We start from the raw sequence: 22,306 nt of genomic DNA on the forward strand, positions 1-22,306 counted from the left end.
TCAATCTCACAAATTTACATTCATAGTAAAAATTATATGTATATAAGAGTCTCTCTCTCGAGGAAAATCAGATACAATTTGCGCAGAGTTGAAGGTGGGAAAATGAGCACGAAGTGTGCTTTTCCTCGGTTCAACACAATTCCAAAAAGTTCACTTCTGTGCCACTTTCTCTCTCTCTCTCTCTCCAATATTGCTCAATTTTCCGTGCAAAATTCGCATTTCAAACGAAAATCTCTCACTTTTACACCAAAACATCTCCTTAAGACATTATATTTCTTCACCTATCTAAATAGCATGGAAATTGCCTTATCTTTCTCACAGTATTTACAAAGAAAATAGCAGTTGAAGAAGGCAGAGAGTACAATACAAAAATAAAGAGATAAGAAAGTCTCTTCGCGGTTACGTTGCAAATAAAAATAAACACACTGAGAGAAATATATAATTAATGCAAATAATCTGAAGAACTTATTGATATTACAGGAAATCTCTTCTTCTTCTTCTTTTGCTCACCCAAAAATTTATCTCGTCCGTCAAAAACCCTCTGGCGACTTTTATAGTACGTCAAGTGTGAAATGAATTCCACTCTCAAGAGAGAATACTCGAAAATGTCTTGCAGCATTTTCCTCAGAAAAGTCGCAATGCTTGAGGAGAAGGAAACTTTCTGTGATTGCATCTCTTGACATACAATTTCTACATCTCCAGTGAATCAAGGAGAATAATCCTTCATTCCGATGGGAATTCCCGACAATTCACATGATTGCAGGATGTTTGTATAAGAAAAGGAATTGCAGAATTAATTATCCAATATTTACATTGAATTATAAGAGGAAAAAGAAAAAAATTAGCAGGCAAAAGTCAACAAATGATTTTTACGTGATTCAAAAGTACAACAAATTTTGTCATTTGATTATTTCAAAATAAGTGATAATTATTCAGAAAAGGAACATACATTTTATCAAACAAAATGGGGCGAAATTCAGAAATTCTTCGAGTGAAAAACATCTCAAGAGGTACTTTAGGATCCTCACAGTTCTTGCGCTTCAACACAAAATGTTAAGGAAAGGATCTCAAGTCGCCATTGGGCGTGGCAAACGAATGGGCGTGGCTTTAATCAATCACTAACTCAACTGATTTCTCTCAATGCCCGCGAAGAAGCTCACCAAATTCGGCCGCTTCACATCTACATAATGACGCAGCACTTCCTGGAGCGCGTGCTGTCGCTCACGACGTCGCCAGTGATGCCACTGAACTTTGCCGGCGTGCTCTGGAGGCTGGGCGACGACACGAGGGATAGCTCGAGGGCGGGCGAGCTGGCGCCGCCCGGTGCGCCACCCGTGAGACTCTGTGTGGTGAGAATGGAGCCATTCTCCGGACTGTTGCTGCTCCTCGACTGTGCGCGATGCTTCTTCAGGTCCGCCAAAGTCCCTGCGATGGAGTGATCTACAGTGTGAGCATCTTTAGATTCGCATTTTCACGAGTGGTTTGTTTTTGGTTATTTTCAGGTATTTTTTGTGTTTGTTTTGCGGTTCACCAACAATGTCAGGGAGTCACAAGCATTTGGAGAGTGCAAGAGAGAGAGAGAGAGAGGAAAAAAGTCAAATCATGCACAATTATTATCATTAAATTTACATATAAAAAACATTTTATATGGTTTTATCATAACGATGGAAATATTGCTATCGAAGAGGTAAAAATTACAGCTTGTTTACAAACGAGCACATCATCAATCATTTTTCCTCGCGGCGGTAATTTGTGTGCAAGCGAAAAGCTCTTTAGTAATATTGACAGTGAATCCTGATAAATATTTTCCAACACTTCCCAATATGTCGAGTCAAAAATTCAATGCAGAGCTCAATTTACTCTATTTATAGTCATATATATGAAGTCCTTTTATGATTGTCCAGTCCTGAATTGAGCGCCCATAAAACACACACTCACTGCCAATATTTGCAAAATCCCATGTAATCCCGAAGCAATAAAACTGGATTTATCGACTATCAGTCGTTAAGCAATGATTTATCACACTAAGGAAAAAAAACTCTTCAACGAGTCAATTGAAACTTTAAACGCTTTAAATGGACACAACAATCTCCACTAGGGAGAGACAGAGAGGAAAGTCATCAAATGGATGTGTTTCCGCATCTCTCACCGGACAATCGAGCCATCGCACAAAAGTGCTCCTCATTTCTCCAATCCCTTTTCGATAGCAATTGTGATGGTCCTTCGCACGGGGGCGCGATTATGGCGACATGGAGTGTGAGTTGCGACACAGAATTGATGACAGGATACTCACCGAACAGCACTGTGACTTGCACGTTAATCTTCCCATTCTCATTGCTGGCCGTGTAAATCTCCGTGGCCGCCAAGTCAGCCGAACTGGCGGCGCTGTTGCGCTGAGACACGAGTGCATTGTTGTTCACCACCTTCTTGCCATCCTCCGCCATGTACTGCAGGCTGCCCATCTCGTTGTCCTTGCCCTCCGGCGAGCGCCGGTTGTGCGATGCCGTCGGCGAGCCGTCCACGTGATTGGGATTCGTGCTGATGGACGATTGCGTGGCACCGTATGCCAAATTGCTCTGTGGATATCGAGTATTGTTGTTAATGGCGCCCGGCGTTGCGCCATTCTGCTGGACGCTGCCGTTGTTGTTGGCGCTGTGGTGGCAGTTGTTCGGCCGCATGGACGGCGGAGCTGAAGACTCTGAGGCCAGAGACAGAGGCTCTGGCGTGCCATCGGTTGTTGTGTAGCCCTGAAACGGCGAGAAAAGACCACCTTTTTAAAGACTCTTGCTACCTTCGCTTGCAAATAGTGCTCTGAACCTCTGGTTTTCTTGCATGAATTCTCTAAACAAGAAAATGTAGTTAGCAAAACAGAAGAAGTAATTTCGTAGCATGAATTAAAAGTATTTATTTATTATCTTCTTACGAACTTCAGGACGTTTTATCAATGCAATGCTCTGTATAGAATTGTTTGCTAACATTGCATCTTATCCAGTCTTAAGCTCTCAATCAACATAATAACTATGATATATATTAGCAAAGTCCTTCAGCATATTCCGTCTCAATTCAGAGAGCTTAAGGTAAAGTGTTTACAATCGAGTGATTATATTGATACTGATTCCATACTAAATCAAAGACGGTAAATCTCTCATAATTGTTGGAAGGGGGAAATTGATGGTTTGCTGTGCATTTCATGCACCCTTGCATTTCATGCACATATTCACCGATTACAAGCCCGAAGTCCTGAATGTATATTTACAAAATTGCTCAGGGCTTCAGAATATGATGGTTCATAAATGAATTGCAAAGGCGTCCCAAAGCAATCACTCCCATTCCATGGCACGAAGCGAAGGACAACGGGTGGAAAATCGATGCCTAATTCATGACAGACTGTTGTGGTCACAAGTAATTTCTCGGCGTCAAATCTCAACGCAATTTATATACTCTCTCAAGAGAGAGAGAATATATTTTGGCAATTGATTAATTTTCTCAGCATTTCACTGCGACCCCACAAATTTCCGCACAGCGACTGTTAAAAACACTTTTGGCAATTAAAATCCAATTAAAATTCCTCAAAGAAACCCCAAAATGAACCAGCTATAAGATAAAGTTGTTTGTCCCTTAATGGAATTGATATAAGACGATACACTGTAATTAGGGAGTATCGTTAGGGAATGTAAGATTAGTGCTGGGAAAAAAAAGATAACTCCTCAGACGAGGGTGGAAAATGGCACAGTCAGCATCATTAAATAGGAGATTATTGTATCTATTAAAGGACATGAACAAGACAACATTGAAGAGATTCTCACCTTGTACTTTAAGCCAACAATATTGCAACTATCAATATCACTGCACTTCTGCACAAAGAACATCCTCATAATGAACTCTGTCTATCGTATGTGTGGAAAACTCAACTAATGATTCATTTCACAACTCGTCTTCAGCGCACAAAGTGAAAATGCACTGAAATCAGGAACAGACGAGCTTCCCAAAGTGCTGAGATAGTGGAAAAAAAACACACTCACTCTTCCCTCTTTGCACGAAAGTACATAGGTAATATAATTTACTTTGAGCGGAATTGCATTTTGTGTGTGCAGACAAAAAGCCTTATATGTTATTGATTGGGGAATTTCAGGCCCAAAACTCTTGTCTTTCACTTGACTATTTGGGCATGTGTAAATATATTTACACAGCATTGACTCGTGAGCATTGAAGGTGGTAGAATAAATAGCAAATCAAATAGTGTGTAAACAGGAAATTTACGCATCAACTGCGTCAGAGTTTCACAAGTTCTCATTGGTCATATTTATGCCCATCGGAGGAAATTCAACAACACAAAATCTATTGATTAGGGAAGGAAATGCAACACATTTATGTGCTATACTTCAAAACCAACACATAAATGTCGATGCAAGTGGAGAATCTCCACTTTTCACCGAGACTCCCAATCGATTTTCCTTCCTTTCTTCATTTCTCTCTCCTTTTTTTTCCTCATATCAATGCATCGCTCTCGTCCGGTTTTGATTAGATTGTGATTGAAATTTTGCAGCGGAGATTGACAATTTCTTCAAATTCGTCTCTCACTTCGTAGATAAGAACATCCGCAGAAAGGATAGTGATTCAATTGAATTATTTGATACAGTTTAACGCTTGCACATCGAATTGTCTTCATAAGAGATCAAAATTTTTGCTTCATCCAGAAAATAGAGAAATTTCAAGCAATTTAAGACAACAGAATTTCTGTGTTTGACTTTTTTTTGATTTGAATCAGGTTCAAAGCAAACGATTTGGATGAAATTGCATTGTCAAATTTTGCGTTCAAACACAATTTTTAGCTCAAAATGATCATAAAAGATCAATCATAAATTCATGTACAAAGTTTAGCTATTCAAACTTTACAGAATTTTCTCTTCAAAGACTTTTGAGAATTCACTGAATTGCAAAATTATTTCTTCAAACCCATTCCACAAGATGTGATACTTTAGTCAGTGCAGTGTAACTGATAGAAAATTGACGAGAGGAAATGTTTCGACATGTCTTTCACCTGTTGAAACATGCTGAGAAAAATCCTTCGTACGCAAGGTTCAATAAGGACAAAATTCATCAAATATTTCATCTACAAGTCGTGCAGGAATTCTCTCGTGTCTCTTGCACGTGATAGCTAAGAAATTCCCGTCTCTGTCAATCGCAACTGGGATTTCTGTCTCTTCCTTCCCATCACGTTCATTCCCACAATGAGAATTCCTTGCACGACAGGAAATCCTTCTCCGAAAATTCTTCACTCAAATATTCTCCTCCTCATCATTAGCTATAATTGGCTTTTCGAGCGCAAAAATTCAATTTAAACGTCACTGAAATATATCTTTTCAAGGAAAACAATGAACGACATTTAATATGAAAAAATGGTATTTTTTTGCCATGAGAAATCTTGCCTAATACACAATTAATGAAAATATCTTCTTCTCTTATCCTCCACAATATTGCAAGAAAATCTCTTCTATCCACACAATCACCAGCCAAACACTTTATTCCAGCGAATTCACAGCGAGAAAAAGCTCCTTATTTTCACTCTGATGAAAGGAAAAGTGAAAAATTCCGCGTGATCAATCGCTCACCACACGCAGTTTGAGACTGACATGAAAGACTCTCCAGGTGGAAACCACACACTATAAAAATTCATTTCCGTTTACATTTTCGTCCATGCGTTCCATCTATGCTTCGCGCCCTCCCCAATCGAATCTCTCTCCACTTGCCGCCAACAATTATTAAATTTTTGTGAAAATCATGCAACCACAAGGCCATTGCATCGCTGCACGATGGACAAGACGACAAATTATATTGCTGAGAGTGCCAATTGGGGCAAAACATCAATTGCACCATCTGCTAATTTGCCAGCAAACACACCAAATGATTTCACTCCCAATCATATTTCTCTGTGGCTTTAATATTAGAGTAATAAATTGAAATTAGAAAATTAAGTGAGAGTGTCTGCAAATAATATTTAACATTAAATTTTCATACACAAGCATCACACCTCTCTTTCACATTCATAATCTGATTACCAAGTCGTGGGGAGCTTTTTGACTCCAGTACAAAGTTAGAAGTGAAAAGCTTCTTTGAGACTTTGAACAGAAGGATGGCATTATAAATTAATTTTGAGGTTTCTCAGAATGAAAATCATCAGACTTTGTGTCATCCAATAAATGTAGTTTCTGAATATCCAAGCACACTTTGGTTATTACGGTTTTGCTTAATGCCAGAAGAAAATTATTATGAGATTTTACAGGAAAATGAGTAATTTTTGACATCTGGATTGGTTTACGAAGTACAGAGTCGATAAATAGTGAAAAAAAACATAGTAAAATTCACTGTTTAGACGATTTTAACGTATCAATCTCATACAGAATTCCTCACTTCAAAGAGACCCACTCTCCCCTACAATTACTCTCAAATTCAGACTCAATCCACACTCACCTCTTGAGCTTGCAATCGCAATCGCGCCTCCTCCACTGCGTCCTTCTTTGTCGTCAATGTCTTGTCTCTCAGTGATGTGCGACGAACGGATTGTGCCCTGGAAATGTGAAGGCAGAACCATTTTATTTTGCTGATTCCTTTTTCCCAGCATCAAATATATCATTTCACTCCTACGCAGTTGTGTTCCCAATTGAGGATTTGCATATTTGTGCTTTAAAGCCCGAAAGAAATAGCGTAATCACCTTTTGCTTAAGCCCACTCGTTAAGGGAGGAGTTGGAAGAAAAAAAACACACAGCCAGAGGATAAATCTTATGGATAACCGAGAGAAATCTCAAGTATGATTCGAGTAACGAAAGCACTCAGAATAAATTTACAAGGGATGATTTTTTATGACTGTCAAAGTGCCAATATCATCAAGATGAGCAATAAATATCCATAATTGGATTTTCTAATGACAGACTCTTCACGACGGGGAAAATTAGTGGTAAATATTTAAAATATTATCACCAATTTCACGCAAATGCGCCAAAGAGATTGACTTTCTATTTGCACATCCGTCAAAAGCGCCTCTTGTGTGCGGTGTTCTTTGTGAAGCACCCAGAGAAAAGAAATATCACGAAAGCCTCTCAAGTCTTCACCCATTTTCCCACCCTCAGGCGGATTATCATCCATCTGAATGACACAGAACATACTGCTCAAGTCTGTCTCTCTACCCTTTCACGCCTCGAGATTAATGCTCACACTCTTGCTAAACTTAAATACTTCCACAGGAAATCCGCCAGCGCTCGTGTGTGTGTGTGTGTGTTCTGTGTATTTAATAGCAAAGCACCTTTTGTACCTTGTATTGTTACTTTGGGATCGTTTCACTCGACGTTTCTGCGCCTCCGCCAATCTCTTGCTCTCCTGTTCCGTCTTTAATTGTTCAATTCTCTCTCTTATTTCTGCATCTTCGCAAATATCTTTTTGTCACGAAGAAAGAAAGGGAAAAGCATTAGTATTTCCGTCACCATGGGCTTTTCTTCCACACTCACCTGATGGTGTCTCATCATTCCTATTTTTGGCAAACAAATCAGCTCCCGCCTGTGCCAGCATTTCCAGCACTTCCAGCTGCAAAAAGCACCACAAAATCAATCCCTCACAGATGCTTATGAGTGTGGCTTATGAACTCACGTGTCCCCAGCACGCTGCAGCATGCACAGGCGTCCACAAATCATTGTCCACCGCATCGACAAGAACGTGTTGGTCCAGCAGGAACTCCACTACGCGCCCGTATCCATTCGCCGATGCAATGTGCAGCGGTGTGGCACCCTGATTGTCCGGCCACTCCAGGTCGCCGCCCATCATGGCCATCTCCTCGAGGTCGCTCAGCATCACCATCTCCGTGCCCGCGCGCGTCTCATCTATCAACTCCTGTGTGACGCCGCGCCGCGACATCTCAGCCTCTATGCAGTCCAGTGTCTCCTCGTCATCACAGAGATCGTATGGCATGTTGCCGTCCGCATTCACCGCCAGCAGATTCGCACCGCGACTTATCAGGAACTTCACCAGGCTCAGGTGGCCACATGTGGCGGCGGCATGAAGTGGCGTCCACTTCTCGCTGTCCTGGGCATTCACATTGGCGCCATAGTCGAGCAGTAGTCGCAGCATGTCCGCATTGTTGTCAATACAGCACTGATGCAGAGCCGTGAGTCCATCCTCGTTGGTTGCGTCCGGCGTCACGCCCTTCTGCAGCAATTTCGCCACCTAGCAAACATCAAACAGACTTCATTAGCACACTATGAACAAAAGCACAAACAACCCTCAGGCTTTTGTGAGCAATCTCCGTGCATTTGCATGACAAAACCTGCACTTCTCAGCACTCACTTCATGCGGGAATTATCAGCGGATTTTGACACAGACAAAATTGATGATTTTGATAAGATTCACCAAGAAAGGACTCCCAAAGTGGCATTCAAATTTTAATTAATCCATGATGAGCGATTTCTAATAATTATATGAGAGTTTAAGCAGTTTAGATAGTGTGAAATATCTACATTTGTTAAATTTTGTCCCTCTTATTGATAAGCTCAAGCCAATAACTTCAATTGAAATGTTCATTTTCTCATCTTTCTTTCATCCATTTCACCTTCCTCTAATTCACTCAAGATCTAATGTGATCAAATTTAAAATAAAGATCGAACTTTAAATGGAATGAACAATCTCAAATATTTAAGCAGAGATTTAGTGTCAATTTTGAGACATTCCAATTAAAACTTAATTAATCATTTCTCCTTTGTAAATCACTGCATATTATTGTTGTCTCGCTAAACTATCAGTAAAATCAAATTTTATATTTAATCCTTCACTCCGTTACTGAACAGTATGATGTGGAATATATAATTTTATTTGTTTTCCTGAAATAACTCTGCAAAGCATCACATTTGAGAGATTTACAGTGTTCTCGGTGACAAACTTTTCACCGCAATTTCATGTCAGAAAAGGACATCACCCCTATAATCTATATTAATCCCACGATGTAGTTTAGCACCCAAGGATACAGAAATGGCGGCAAAATTCCAACTAAAACTCATTTGTGTACACCAAGAGCGACTCTTGATGTGTGAATGTTGAGGATAAGGGTAATAAGTATCTCATTATATGCATGAGAGTCCTGAACTTGTCTCTCACACGGTTTTATTAGCTTTCCAGCCACTGCAATGTTTGTCAAACATTATATAGCATAGCAAATAGTTAATGTTCACATAAGAGAGAAGAAAAAAAAGTTGTGCAATATTTCTCTTGGCTGAAAAATTGCACACATTTCTCCAGCTAAGGTACACACAGAGAGTTGGATTTTCATCTGTAAACGGCTTTCCGAGGGGGTTGATTAATGGAAAATGTGTGTAATGTATTCAAATTTATTTAAACCCACCCATTTTCACCGCTTTTTCGCCCTTTTGACCCTCATTTCCATGTTTAATTTGTGGCCATGTCGGCTGACTAATTTTTTTCCCACCTCTGCAAATCACACCTCTTCACCTGTTTTTTTTTCATCCATGTGCTGCAGCCGCGTGAGATTTGTCCGCGTCGGCGGAGGGATTTTCTTTTTTCTTCCTTTCAATCATTTCTCATACAGAAAAGATTGAAAGCCTCGAGGTGAAAGCGCTTCTCCCTTAATAGATTTCACCCCATGATCGATTGAACCTCACCTCGACAATGTCATTCCTGGCGGCAGCCTCAAGCAGCATAACACTGTTCTCGAACTCAATGTGTCTCTTCTTTCGGCAGCTCACGCTGGAGTTCCGATCGCGGCGATTCTGGGACTTTTGCCACTCCTTCTCCTTCTGTTTGGCCACTTTCAGCTGCTGTGCGCGTCGCCTGGGACAGCGAAAAAAATAAGGAAGGGTGCCCATTAATTACCAGCGTACAAAACAACCTGCTCATTTGCGTGTCTCTGTCGATATCGACTGGAAGTTGGGCAATTTGTCAGGAAGTTTCCTCACACACTCTTTCAACGCCACATTGACTGGCGATAAATGATATGCTCTTGTAAATTAAACTATACTAGTTGAGGGAAATTTTCTTCTTTTAAACGACCCGCGCGGAGAATCCATTGAGTAAATGAAGCAAGACATAATTGTTATGCGCTATTTCCACCAACAATGTGAAAATCCGCCGTGACTTTGCCATTTACTGTGGCTTTCTTCTTTTTCCCAACTTTTATCATCTCTCTTTCTCTCTTTCCCTCTCTCGTCTCTTTATAATCAAATTGTACACCATCAAATGCTAATGATGAGGAAATTTATTTGATACACTCACTTTTTTCTTCAACCAGCAAAAATTGCTCAACGCTAAATCTTCCACTGTTACCCATTCTCGATATACACGATAGGATTAATTAGACTTTGAGGAACAATATACCAATTAATGTCTCTGACAATTCCCACACATTAATAATTGTCTCAATATCTCTTCTTCCCGTTGCTTTTCCCCTTTCACACCCACTTCACTTCCCACTTTACGCATTGCCACAGCTTGTCTCCCGCTTTATCTACACTTCTTCACTCCCTTTTTCAACTGTCAAGACATGTGCCACTTTTTATCGAAGTCTTTAAGAACAGTTTTTACCATTGTGCAGAGTTGATCGTGACTTGTTCGTAAGTTTTTCACAGGGAAATCATCGTAAATTTACTGAAAATAGTCCTAACTTGGATAAAGCAGAGAAGATACTCAAAAACTCTTCCCTAAAAGTTATTTCAGTTTCTTGTATTGCTTAAAAAAAATGACTTATAAACTTGAACGGAGTGAAAACATTTTTTAAAGAATTCACAACAACAAAAAAAACTCCTGATTTACATATGTTAAGTTGTTTACATTTCTTTCTCCAACAAAGCACACTCACACACTAAATTTAATAACAAGATAAATTGTTGGACAAATCTTTAATAAAAACAAATCTTCTCTCACATTTTTTCTTATCCTCAACTCATCATGCTGAGCTTTGAGGAAAATCTTGCAGAGAAGGAAGAATCGATTGAATGAAGGGCGTGTATAAAAAATAAATTATATTTGCAATAAAAATTCTGATTGAGTTTCCCCTATAAATATATAACATCCATAATACTCATGAAGATCCCACAATTTCCCTCCCCTCATCTCTGTCCATCGCAAAATCCGAAATAAGATTTTAAATTCCACACCGTTTGCCATGCAACAACACGGAATGAGATTTAGTTATATGCCAAATCGATAATCCGCCACCTTCTCATCATCAGATAAATAAACACCATGGCTAAATTCGTGCCTCAGCACATCCGATTCAATTGAGATTCGCCACCCCGGCCTTTTTTGCCTCAGCTGAGTGGGTGTAGGGTTAAAATAAGGCGCGCTCTGCTGTGGGTGCGAGTCAACCCACAAATTCTCAACAATACATACACACACCCGCCCTTTGAGTGCTCCTGAATGGGCCTGCGATAAAATTCAATGAACTCACATTCGTGCCAACTGGAGACGGTCCTGTGTCGAGAGATGCTCCACTTGAGCCATTTCCGCGACAAGATCTGCATGCTCCATTTCGCCTCTTTTATCTCGTCCTCCCGCACTTGGCGCGCCCCCGAAAATGCTGGAAAAGTCAGTCTCTTGCGGCGGAAAAAATCACCTCGCGCGCTGTACAGCTTTCTGCAATGACAAAGAATATAGAATATAATTAATTGTCTGCTCGAGACAGTGATATTTTTGCATGAATAATGACATGGTGGAAAGTTGCTTCGAAATAGAGTTGTTGTCGCTCCTTTTCATTACTCATTCACTGTCTCTGTGCAGCCCCAAAAATTACACTGACTGTCGACAAACGCGACTAACTTAACTTTTTCCCCACAACATTTTTCACCTCTTCTCTAACATTTGTTGCCATGGAAAGTTTTCTCGTTAGAATTTCTCCTAAAATTCAATTATAAATTAAAAACTTCCTGTCGGTTTACTTTATAATTGCACTGAAATGTCTATTAGTATTTTTTTTTATTAAATAAATTTCAAGCAGAAATTTTAATTAAAAATTTGGTGACATTTTTTATTGCAATTATTGGTCGCAGAGAACATCAAATTGGAAGAATGTAAATAATGTATACATTAATTAAAACATCCAAAATAAATTTCACAATATTATAGTTAATTTAGCATATTTATAAGCTGTAATAGAAACACAATTAACATATTTAATCATAGCATACGAATGGATTATAAGGATTGTTCCATTTCCGCAAAATATATCACGGATTAAATATATTTCCAATTATTTTCTACTACACAAATAAACCATATTAGTGGAAAAGTTCTCCCGCACAGTGTACAAATAAATTTTTCAACGCATAAACCTGAGTAAAACGAGAAATACTGTGTATGATTGAAAACATGCCCCAAAGGAGTTGAATGGATGCGAAAATTGGAAATATGCACTGCATTTCTCGTAACTTTTCTATTCTACTAGAAAAATATCTGTTGTTGAAGGCAGAATAAAAAACAACATTTCCCATGAGAAAAAAAAGTAGTAGAAATTCATATGAAAATTCAATATTGCCTGCATCAGAATTAAGCATACCTAAAAGCTTTGCAATTTTGCATCGCACTCAACAGAGATTATAACAGAGATTAAACTTTAATTTTCCATTTTACCCTTTCGATTTATTCGGTCTGGAAATTTATTTATTTTTTTTGATATAATGAACACAAAAAGCCCAGAAGTTTTAATCCACCCTCGTCGTCACACAACATCTATTCTTTCCACTTGGCCAATTCAGTGGCATGTCTGGCAAGGAATTGGGGTGAAATTAACAAGTTTCTTGTGCGAAAACATCCAGGAAACATCAGTTTTGCGACATGTGAAGAGCGAAGAAAAATCGATACTTATTAAAACTATTTCCTTACTTCAATGACACACACTAAAAAAAAATTCAACAAACTAAGCACAAAAAGTTGATAATTTATTAGGAAAATCCGTGAATAAAACTTTTGAGCAAAGAAATTCTATTTCATAACTTTATTATCGACTGAATGATTTATATTTGACATTTATAAGAAAAAAAAAGCGCTGAGAATAAGACGCATTTTATAAGGCTGGTGGAAGCGAAAGCTACACATCAATTTATGCATGTATTGATATGGATATATTCATCAAATCACAAATTGTACTACTTTTCCTTCAGAATGCCACAAAACCTCTCTGCAAAATACGATAGAATGCCCGGAAGTCTTTGTTCTATCTTGGGAAATTGAGTGGGAAATCAACCCCTTCCAATTACCATACACAGAGTGAAATGTATATGCCAGAATTGTTACAAGTTTCTGAATATTGATTTAATTAAAATTCACCCAATTTAGCTACAAGATTGTTTTCACAGAAATAGCCTTTCACTACACTATTCGTAAATCTTGTATCAATACTTTGTTATTCTGTATATTTATTCTATTCTTGTCCAGAACAACTAACTTCTTCTACCCATCTTTTTCCTATCCGTGTTAGGGGAAGAGTTTTCATCGGCAAAGGTGGAAGAATCTTGATTGTCGAGGCAATTTTCTCCAATGTGTTTCACTCCCCAGCAATTTATTCACTCTTTTGCATGTTACGTGCATGTTAATCATGCCATTTTGGGTCACAGGTCGTTCACACACAAACACACACATACACACAAATTTCACCCTCTGCTTCACTTTACACTCCTCTTCAATTTTCGTGGAATGCATCAAAGTGCAAAAAAATTTTGATGCAATTCTAAATATAAATAAATCGCAATCAATAAATAAAGTGCAAAGACAAAAAAGAAAGTTTTACTCTTTTTTTTTGGCATTCCACATTCTCCCATTTGGCACTTGATTTGGAAACTGTGACTATGGAATTTGATTCACATTTGATATGGGAAGTTTCACATTATTCATGTTTATGACAAAAAATATCAGTGTCATTAAAGTGAAATGTTCACAAATAATACATAGATGACAGAAGTGGGACCCAGAAAAAAAAAAAAAACGTTTTCACATAGAAGATATGAAACACATTTCAAGCCGATAACCACAATTCAACATTCCTTTTGATAGTCACTGAAGCACCGAAAATGCTCTCTTTCTCTCTCTCTACTGTTTTCCACAACTCTCATATCAACACCCATCAAATACCGATCTAAAAGTGCGACAAAGTCAACCCAGAACACCTTCACATGCTAAATGGTGAACAATTACGCTATGTTTGGCAAATTAAAGGCTCACCAAGAGAGAATGATTTTCATCTAATTTCATCCACACGACAAATTAATTCTAGCCGCTGTGTTAATTGTGCAATGCTGAAGTTTAATCACCTTGACTTTCCACCCTGAGAGTGCGGCTGTGAAAATTCACAGGTCTTGTAAACACACTCCATCAGCTAATCTCTATCACAATTAATATGTCACTAATAATTTTTCACCATCTTATCAAACAACACCATAAGTATATCACGTAATGCTTTCAATGGGTTATGCTTCTTTTTTTTCGCTTTCACAATACATACTGTGATATCTCTCGACCATGAAGTTATTTCTTCATTGACTCAGAAAAAAAGGCACATAAAAGTGCTCTTTTCTTGATCACTTCAACTCTATTTGATTTGATTGCTGAATTAACCAACAACGAAAAAAGGATTGAATCCATGAGAAGATAATGATATTAACTCAGCTCTCTTCTCACCCAAAAATTCAACTTCAATCTCAAGAGGAGCTTTAAATTGAATTCTCAGTGACGGAGAAATGTGAAGGAAAGTTATTATGGTGAAATTCTAATGAAATTAAACAGTCATTAAACTCAGAATGAATGTGATTTTGCACAGTTTCCTCAACTTATAAAATGTCAACTCATTCTATGATGTACTAAAATTATTATTCAGCTTTTATTGTATCTTATTATCAACCGCATCAAAATTTATAATTTTCGCCAATAAACGTTAAGAGAATTTCGACAGCTTCGTTGTGACGATTTGAGGAAAACAGAATGGAAAATTCTGTCTCGAATTTCTCTGGGTGTGTCTTTAAAGTAATGCAATTTTCTCCCTCCAACATTAGCCTAAACACTTGCTAAAGACTTACAAACATGATTCAATTTATAAACATCTTGTCTGAAGCCCAAACGCGCCTCCTCAACTATTCCCCAGATGCTTGTGAAGAACCTTTTTGACACTCCACGTCGTAAAAGTTCCATTAAAAATTCCCCACAAACTTCATTCTTCTCTTCCGTGTTTACACAATATTTCCCCACTTAGCGTCTCCATAAAGGTCATCACGAGGGTGTTTTTCTCTGCATTGTTTTTTCCCCAGATAAAAAGGCGAGATTTGCCCTATGGAGAGCAAGAAACAAGAAAAGTTTCCAACAATGTTGAAATCTAATACCATCTTTTCATCCATATTATTCCTCCTCAACATTTTTATGATTGAGTCAACAAAAGAAGATAGAGAAAAGTGTGGGGAAAAACAGAATGAATTTCCATCAACACAACTCAATTTGACTTGAAATGTTGGGGTGTTCGTTTAATAAAATTGATTGACGTAAATCGACAGACATCATCGACAGGATAATACGTTATCCTGTTGAATTGCAAAGCTCGAATCGACCGAATATCCATAATTTTCTACCGAGAAGAATGCTTTTTTTTCCCTCTAGTCACATTTGCCTCACACTCAGAGAGTTGAGGAAGCGGAGAAAAAAAATGTGTGCGAAGAAGAGATGAAGAAGGGCACTAACATTGTAAATTATATTGTAACTGTTTATATTGTACGCACCATAATATAGAATTAATATAATAGAACTTCTTAAGTACTCTTTGGCCTCTTCGTCTGATCAAAAATTCTCTCTTCTACCTTCGTCACACATGCAAGACGAAATCATAAATAATTTAAATTTATAACACAGGGTAAAAAAAATGTGTAAAAGTTGCTACATTTCATAATTCATGCCAATGAGAATTTTCTTTGAAAGTCGTTTTTTTTGGACACGAGGAAGTTTTAGAAAGAAGTACAGCTTTATTCAACAAACTGAAGCATTCCAAATGTCCACTCGTGGCGTCAACATCAATACAGAAATCTGTGCGCAAACTGGCATTTAGACTGAGCCACACTGTGTTGGATAGTGTGACGATGTGCAAAAGACCATAAACATTTAATTTCTGAATCCATAGCAACTCTTCATGCTCGAGAAGCTTCTCATCCAACAACACGAAGCGCAGATACTCAGTAATTATAGCCATGGATTACGTTCAGAAAAAAAAGTCCTGAGATTGCACCAAATACCTTCTTAAATATTAAATCATCCTGTTTTAGCGCAATGAACCATTCTAAATTCCATTTCCGTTCATTCTCATATACCAAAGCGACTTGTTTTCAACATTTTTCCTGCCAAAATGTCTCTCGAGACTCCTTCCGTGAGCTATCAAGAGTGAAATTTAATTGTTCACGGCAACAAGATTAAACTTTAATAATTTACTTTCCCTTTTTCGCTCTCCTTCCCCCAACAAACACGGCAAATTTATAGTTTGTCCAGAATAAGGGAGAAAAGGAGTGAAAATCCTCACTGTATTTAATAATAGAGATATCTATTGAACATTATCCACCCTGCAATAATACGCTATGTATACCCAGAGTTAAATCCATGGTACGTTCTATCTTTGCAACCATTCCGTGGGTTGCAGACATATTACATAAGAGAGAGTTTAAGGATTACGTTTCTATCAAATTTGCGCACAACGAAGCGAAAGTCATTCATTCACATTTCCATCATGTTCTCATTATAATAAAAAAATTGTGGATAGAGACTCTTTCTGCTTTTCTCATGCGAATCCAGGATTTCGACGGACACTTCGCGTGATGTAATTTGTGATAAACGAATTATGCTTCTTATTAATTCGCGAAAATTCTCTTACTGTTTATTTCTGATAAGGTTAATATAATTCTAAAAGCCTTTCTTAATGCTTTAAGATTATATTCTAAAATTTTATAAGTTAAACCTTAATACGACTCGTCATCAGTGAACCATTAGCATAATTATCTTCCTCTTTCATGAGCAATTTCCCTAATGGAAAAATAAGGAAGTTATGAATTGCTAAAACCCATCTTAAGGGTAATCAATTGTGTGGTTCATAGTTTTATAGTATTATTGTTCATAGTCTGTTCAAATTACCTCAGAATTTTTTTTTCGTGGAAAGCTGAAACTCTTTCAAGTCATAACAGCTGAAAATAAGGGAAATGCCAATGAAGAATGAATCTTTCTAAGCGTTTCCAGAACGTAAATCATCTTTGAAGTGGTAAATCTCTTGCTAACTGAGAGCGAAACCTCTCAAGAAAAGGATCTTATGAAATATAACTTCTTTCCATGAGTCGAAATATTGACTTTTCATTTCTCCATTAATATAATATTTTCCTTATCCTCTTTAAACTTCGAAGAAGTATATCCCTTTTAATTTCACTGATTTCACATGAAATTGCCATTAATTCAGTCATTGTTTGAACACACTCGCTGAGATGAAAAGGATTGCCAAGTGAAGTTAAATTAATAATTTAATTTGCCCACTTTTCCCTCTGTTCAACCATTTCCACCACTGAAAGAATAAACCAATAAACTTTCTTTCGTAAGTGCCCAACTTTTCCCTCACGCGAGTTCATAACGAAAAAAAAGGTCAGAGCGAAGAGAAGGAAAAAAAGGATTCGTCTTTCAAAGAGGAAGAACAAGAAACAATAAATTAGAATGGCATAGAGAAACAGTTGAAGAAAATCCATATTGAGAAAATTGTCTCTAAAAATACCACAACCAAAAAAGATTATTTGGCAAAACTCTCTTGTCTTCTGAAAACGCTCTTTCCACCTCGAAGACACGAAACTATCAGACACGAAAATAGAAAAAAAAGAGAAATGCTTCTGCAAAAGGAAAATCACGAAAGGATTTCTTCCTGACCCTCCTTTATTGCCCTCACCTCATTTATGGACTCGCAATTTCCACACAAAACTCCTTTTCTTTGCCAAACGATGAAAAACTTATACATCCAGTCTAAGTCTAATTATAGTAAAACGCCATCGACGAGTACCTTTGGCCTCCTTCCTTTTTGGATCCCTCCTCTCAACCAGAACAGCCACATTTCGCCCTCCGCGGCGGAGTTGTTACATAACAATATATTGTTGTATACTTTGGCATGAATGACCCCAAAAGGAGCCCCATTTCTCGCCATTTTTCCACCCCACAATGTAATTGCTCCGCTTTGGTGGATGATATTGAAAAACAGAGCGATAAGAGGGAGCAAAAAAAAGACGTGGTCATGAAGGAAAAACACGGTGTCTTGAGACAATGCCGCACATACAAACACCACTCATTTATTCAGTAACAAAGCCACAGAAGATATCTTATCACTTGATTTCTTTCAAGACATTCTCACTCTCTTCAATCATTCACATTTATATGTGGCAATATGGCCAGAGTAGTACGAAAAGGTAATTTTTAAAATGAATTACCTTCTCTCCACATGTCTCACATTTTACCACTTCTTGTTCACTTACAAACACACACAAACATTTTTGTCATCATGCCCAAGGAAAACCAAACACACAAAACCACATTCAGAAAGAATTCACCAGAGAGCAAAGTTGTGAGATAAATTCAAGCACAAACTTCTCCACATATTGCCACACAATTTCAACTGCCTTGCGTACTTTCCTCTCCTAAAGCATCATGTTGAATTTTGGCTTTTGTTCCGTCCGGAAAATGTCATCCTTGTCAGGAACATGAGATATTAGCAGAACATCGCAGAAAATTATATTGTAATTTTTCATTACACACTCATCTATTCAGCATTATTGTTGAATAGATGTAATGAAATACAATTGAAGAAACTTTTCTGTCAAGAAGCTTTATCAGAGAATTATTGATTACCTGTTTCATTAGGAAATAATTACTTCAATTCAAAGACCTCTGTTTAATCACTGATTGGAAATGTATAGCATGAGTAATCAACGTGTTTGATTGACAATTCTTATTAGATAAACCATTTTTGCTTTCATTATTCTTTTCATGGGAAAAAAATGTCATACTCTGCCCTAAACGGTTAATTATCACAATTTGCATCTAGAAATAAAAATAACTTTAGTTCTACTTGTCTGAATTGATTAATCTCTTTGGCACTCGAAAGCTTTCTTGGAGGGCAATTTTGAACATGAAAAACTATCGCAGACTGTAAAGAAGTTGAAACAGGATCGCCAAATCCACTTCTTCTCTCAAAAACCATTTCTTTTCCTCACCTCAGGAAAAAAGTTACTCTTCAGCACACGTTCACCTTTATGAAAAGTCCAAAGAAACTTCCGCAGTTGAAAACTCCACGTGTCACCGAACACACACAGACAGTAAATTGCTCAATCAGTATCAATCACAAAGTGAGGAAAGAACTTTTTGCACTCATCATAATTTCCGCAAGATTTTTTTTTTTGAAACTTTTCCCACACAATTTTTCACCGTCTCAATATTTTGCTATTATGTGCTCACACATATTTTCTTTTCAACCTCCACTCTGATGATCCTTCACGATCGATCACTGATTTTTATTTGAAGCTCAACATCACACCAATATGTTGTTGTTTTTTTTACTATTTCAACAGAAGTGTGATGGGAAGATTGCAGAGAAATGGTGAAAGTCTGTTTGTTTGATTTGTTTGCTGTGGAAAAGAAATTCCACACGAAATTCTTAAGCTCACATACGACGATAAAATCCTATTGTTTTATGCTAATTGACATAATCTGAAAAGAGACACTGTTGTCCAAGAATATGGCTCACATCTCAACACCCTTGCAGACACTCAAGCACACTTCCTCTCTCCATTCTTCCGCCGAGCCGGAAATCACTTCGAACACACACTGACTCTGCGCCACAATCCGGACTCACCAGCAGACAGCTTGACACTGAAATATCGGCGAAACTGTGCTAACCGACAGACTCTCTTTCTCTCGTCTTTCTCATCGGCTCACCAAGCACGCAAAGATTCCAATGCATGCGCGCACACATCGGGCCAAAAAGCTCTGCGAGCGCCCCAAACCCGCTCTCTTATCAACCTCCCCCGAAGCCGACCTGCACTAATAACACCCGACTTTTCATCAATGAAGACGCGACCCAGGATACAGAGGAAGCGCCGCTGCTCAAATGTCCGAGAGGAAATTGAATTTCACTCAGGAAAATTCGTCGATGTCTTCCCTTCACAGCCAAAGATGCTCATTAATTCACCATTCAAGCGGAACTTCCTGAATCGTTTCATCTTTATCAGGCTTATCAACGTGGAAAAAACTGAAATCTTAGTAATTCGCCAGTTGCTCCAAAAATTCCACAACAGAAACTCTGTGCAAATATTCTGGGAGAAATAACGCGGTACTTTTTCCAACTCACTCACGTTTGCTCAACAAATAAATAATTAATGAATTGAGACAAAAGTGAATTGCATTAAAATTTCAAATTTCGGTTGCGGGCGGAGAGACACTTGAGCAAGAACTCGAATGTGAAGAAAAATGTGTGGAGGAAACTCGCTCTGAAATCCATGCCACACTCTTTGAGAATTGATGGTCTCGTTTTTTTCGGTGTGAAACAATGGATAAAACATTTTTGATTACAGTGCGGAATTTGCACTAAAGAACGTCCACTTGAAATTATGATAACGCCATAATTGCCGCAGAACTTAAGCCTCAATCACATCGATAAAACTGCAATCTATGGAATTCGCGCAAATTGTGATACATGACGAATTAACACTTCGTCGCACAATGAAAAAATCATAACACGAACTGTTTTTCTGGCACAAAAAACATCCCATAAAATTTAGCTCTAGTTAGAGTGTGAAAATTTGTTAATTCTATTCAAAGAATTCATCATTGAGCATTTGATGAAGTTTTTTTGTTTGTGAATAAACGTGCAAAATTAAATATGACCTCATTCCAGAAATATGCATTGCTAAAAATATTCATCTGAATGGAATCAATAAGATTAATAGAAATTGTTATTGACGAGCAAATTGCATAAGTAATAATAAGTAAAAAAAAAAAGCTTTTTTCACGTATAAATAAGTAAATTATATTGAATCTTTGCTGTATTTTTATATGACTTGCATTTCTAAATGAGATTTTGGGTAAATTTCCTTAAATTCCCTTTGCACAATACCTATATAAAAATAATATTAGTTATCTCGTCTCACTCACTCTCTTTGAGTTTTCCTCAGAAAGAAAGAGAAAATGCTATAGATTTGGAGTAAAATTTATGGGAAGTTTACGAAATTTATGGCTGAGTAGTTGTAATTAATTGTTTGCGTTTATTTTGGCACTTTGTCACGGCGTAAAACGCCTTTTTTGGGGTGATTTTATTGAGGTTCTCTATAATGTCAAGTCCTTTGAAACCAACTAATCGCTAAACAATGATTTTTTTGTGACCATAAAGTTGCAGATTTTATATTATCTCTTTCTATTATGAAAAAAACTTTTTTCTTCAATCATTTTCAGAGCTGAATGCAAATCAAAGCAAACGTTTTTCCTTATATTTCCTTGCGCGCACGTGGCTTATCATAAATTCTTGCCATGTTTCTTGAATTGACCAATATTTCAAGGCGTCCAAGAATTTATGCACACTTGAGTTACTTCATGCCTTTCAAGGGCTTGAACGACTCGAGTGTCACTGATATGCATAGCTGTAGTGGCCTCCCAAAGGACTCCCGGAATTCCAATCTTCGGCCTACTTTCACGTGATCTCTCTGAGGAATGTGTTTGATTGGGGGCTCCCTTGTGGCATTGGCTGATTGAATTTGTGGCCAATATAAATCAGCTCTCTCTCGGACTCGCGCGTGCTCGTGTTACAATGAAATCGAAGAGTGCAATCTTGAAAGTAGAACAGCCTCACCATCTCGCCTTCTCTCACTTCCACGCCAGACGCGAAGTGTGAAAAAAAAATCCAGTGGAATTGGTAAGAATTCGCCGAGTTTTCACCTGAGATAGCAGCACAGGTGCGAGCGAGACGGAAAGTAGGTGAGGCGCGAATTCCGACCGCGGGGCGCCCGGAAGCCTCTGTGGCTGGCTCACCTGGTTCCTAGACGCGCCTCTGCGGATGCTGCGTGACCATCTTGCTGGACTGGCGGGACGGGAAAGGCACTTCACCATGGATTCCAGGCACTTCCTCACCACTGCATTTCCCTTGCCCGGCACGCACCGGTGACTCCACACTAACCTAAGAACACGCAAAACCAAGGAAAACCGAGAAAAACCGTGTGCGGTGAACTAATTAAAAGGAAATAAAGGGAGAAAAGAGCAACTAAATAAATGCTAAACCTGTCA

General features: G+C 38.1%; 1 protein-coding gene across 5 annotated transcripts; it reads right to left on the bottom strand.

The window, feature by feature from the left end:
- Positions 1–866: 866 nt before the first annotated feature.
- Positions 867–22,298, bottom strand: LOC132256449 (protein phosphatase 1 regulatory subunit 16A). Of its 5 annotated transcripts, none has more exons than XM_059752874.1 (9): positions 22,055–22,298; positions 11,445–11,629; positions 9,661–9,829; positions 7,643–8,215; positions 7,504–7,579; positions 7,311–7,431; positions 6,472–6,568; positions 2,294–2,747; positions 867–1,455 (listed from the first exon to the last, which is right to left on the bottom strand). In XM_059752874.1, exons 2-9 carry the CDS (start codon positions 11,522–11,524, stop codon positions 1,181–1,183), a joined length of 1,845 nt encoding a protein of 614 aa, XP_059608857.1. In that variant the 5' UTR covers positions 11,525–11,629; positions 22,055–22,298; the 3' UTR covers positions 867–1,180. The 5 variants fall into 5 exon arrangements, with proteins under 5 accessions (XP_059608857.1, XP_059608859.1, XP_059608858.1 ...); XM_059752876.1 differs by having other exon boundaries at positions 867–1,425; positions 7,302–7,431; XM_059752875.1 differs by having other exon boundaries at positions 867–1,440; positions 7,302–7,431.
- Positions 22,299–22,306: the final 8 nt, after the last annotated feature.

This window comes from Phlebotomus argentipes, unplaced genomic scaffold, assembly GCF_947086385.1.
Source record: "Phlebotomus argentipes unplaced genomic scaffold, Phlebotomus argentipes genome assembly contig_5, whole genome shotgun sequence".
NCBI classification, from domain to species: Eukaryota; Metazoa; Arthropoda; class Insecta; order Diptera; family Psychodidae; genus Phlebotomus; species Phlebotomus argentipes.

What these genes read in the sequence shown, in the direction of transcription:
- LOC132256449 (XM_059752872.1), bottom strand. Translation starts at nt 11,524, where the DNA reads ATGGAGCATGCAGATCTTGTCGCGGAAATGGCTCAAGTGGAGCATCTC. An exon ending in CGTCTCCAGTTGGCACGAAT is followed by an intron (nt 9,830 to 11,444) that starts GTGAGTTCATTG and finishes TCGCTGTCCCAG; the next exon opens with GCGACGCGCACAGCAGCTGA. An exon ending in GCAAGTCACAGTGCTGTTCG is followed by an intron (nt 1,456 to 2,293) that starts GTGAGTATCCTG and finishes GCGAATCTAAAG; the next exon opens with ATGCTCACACTGTAGATCAC.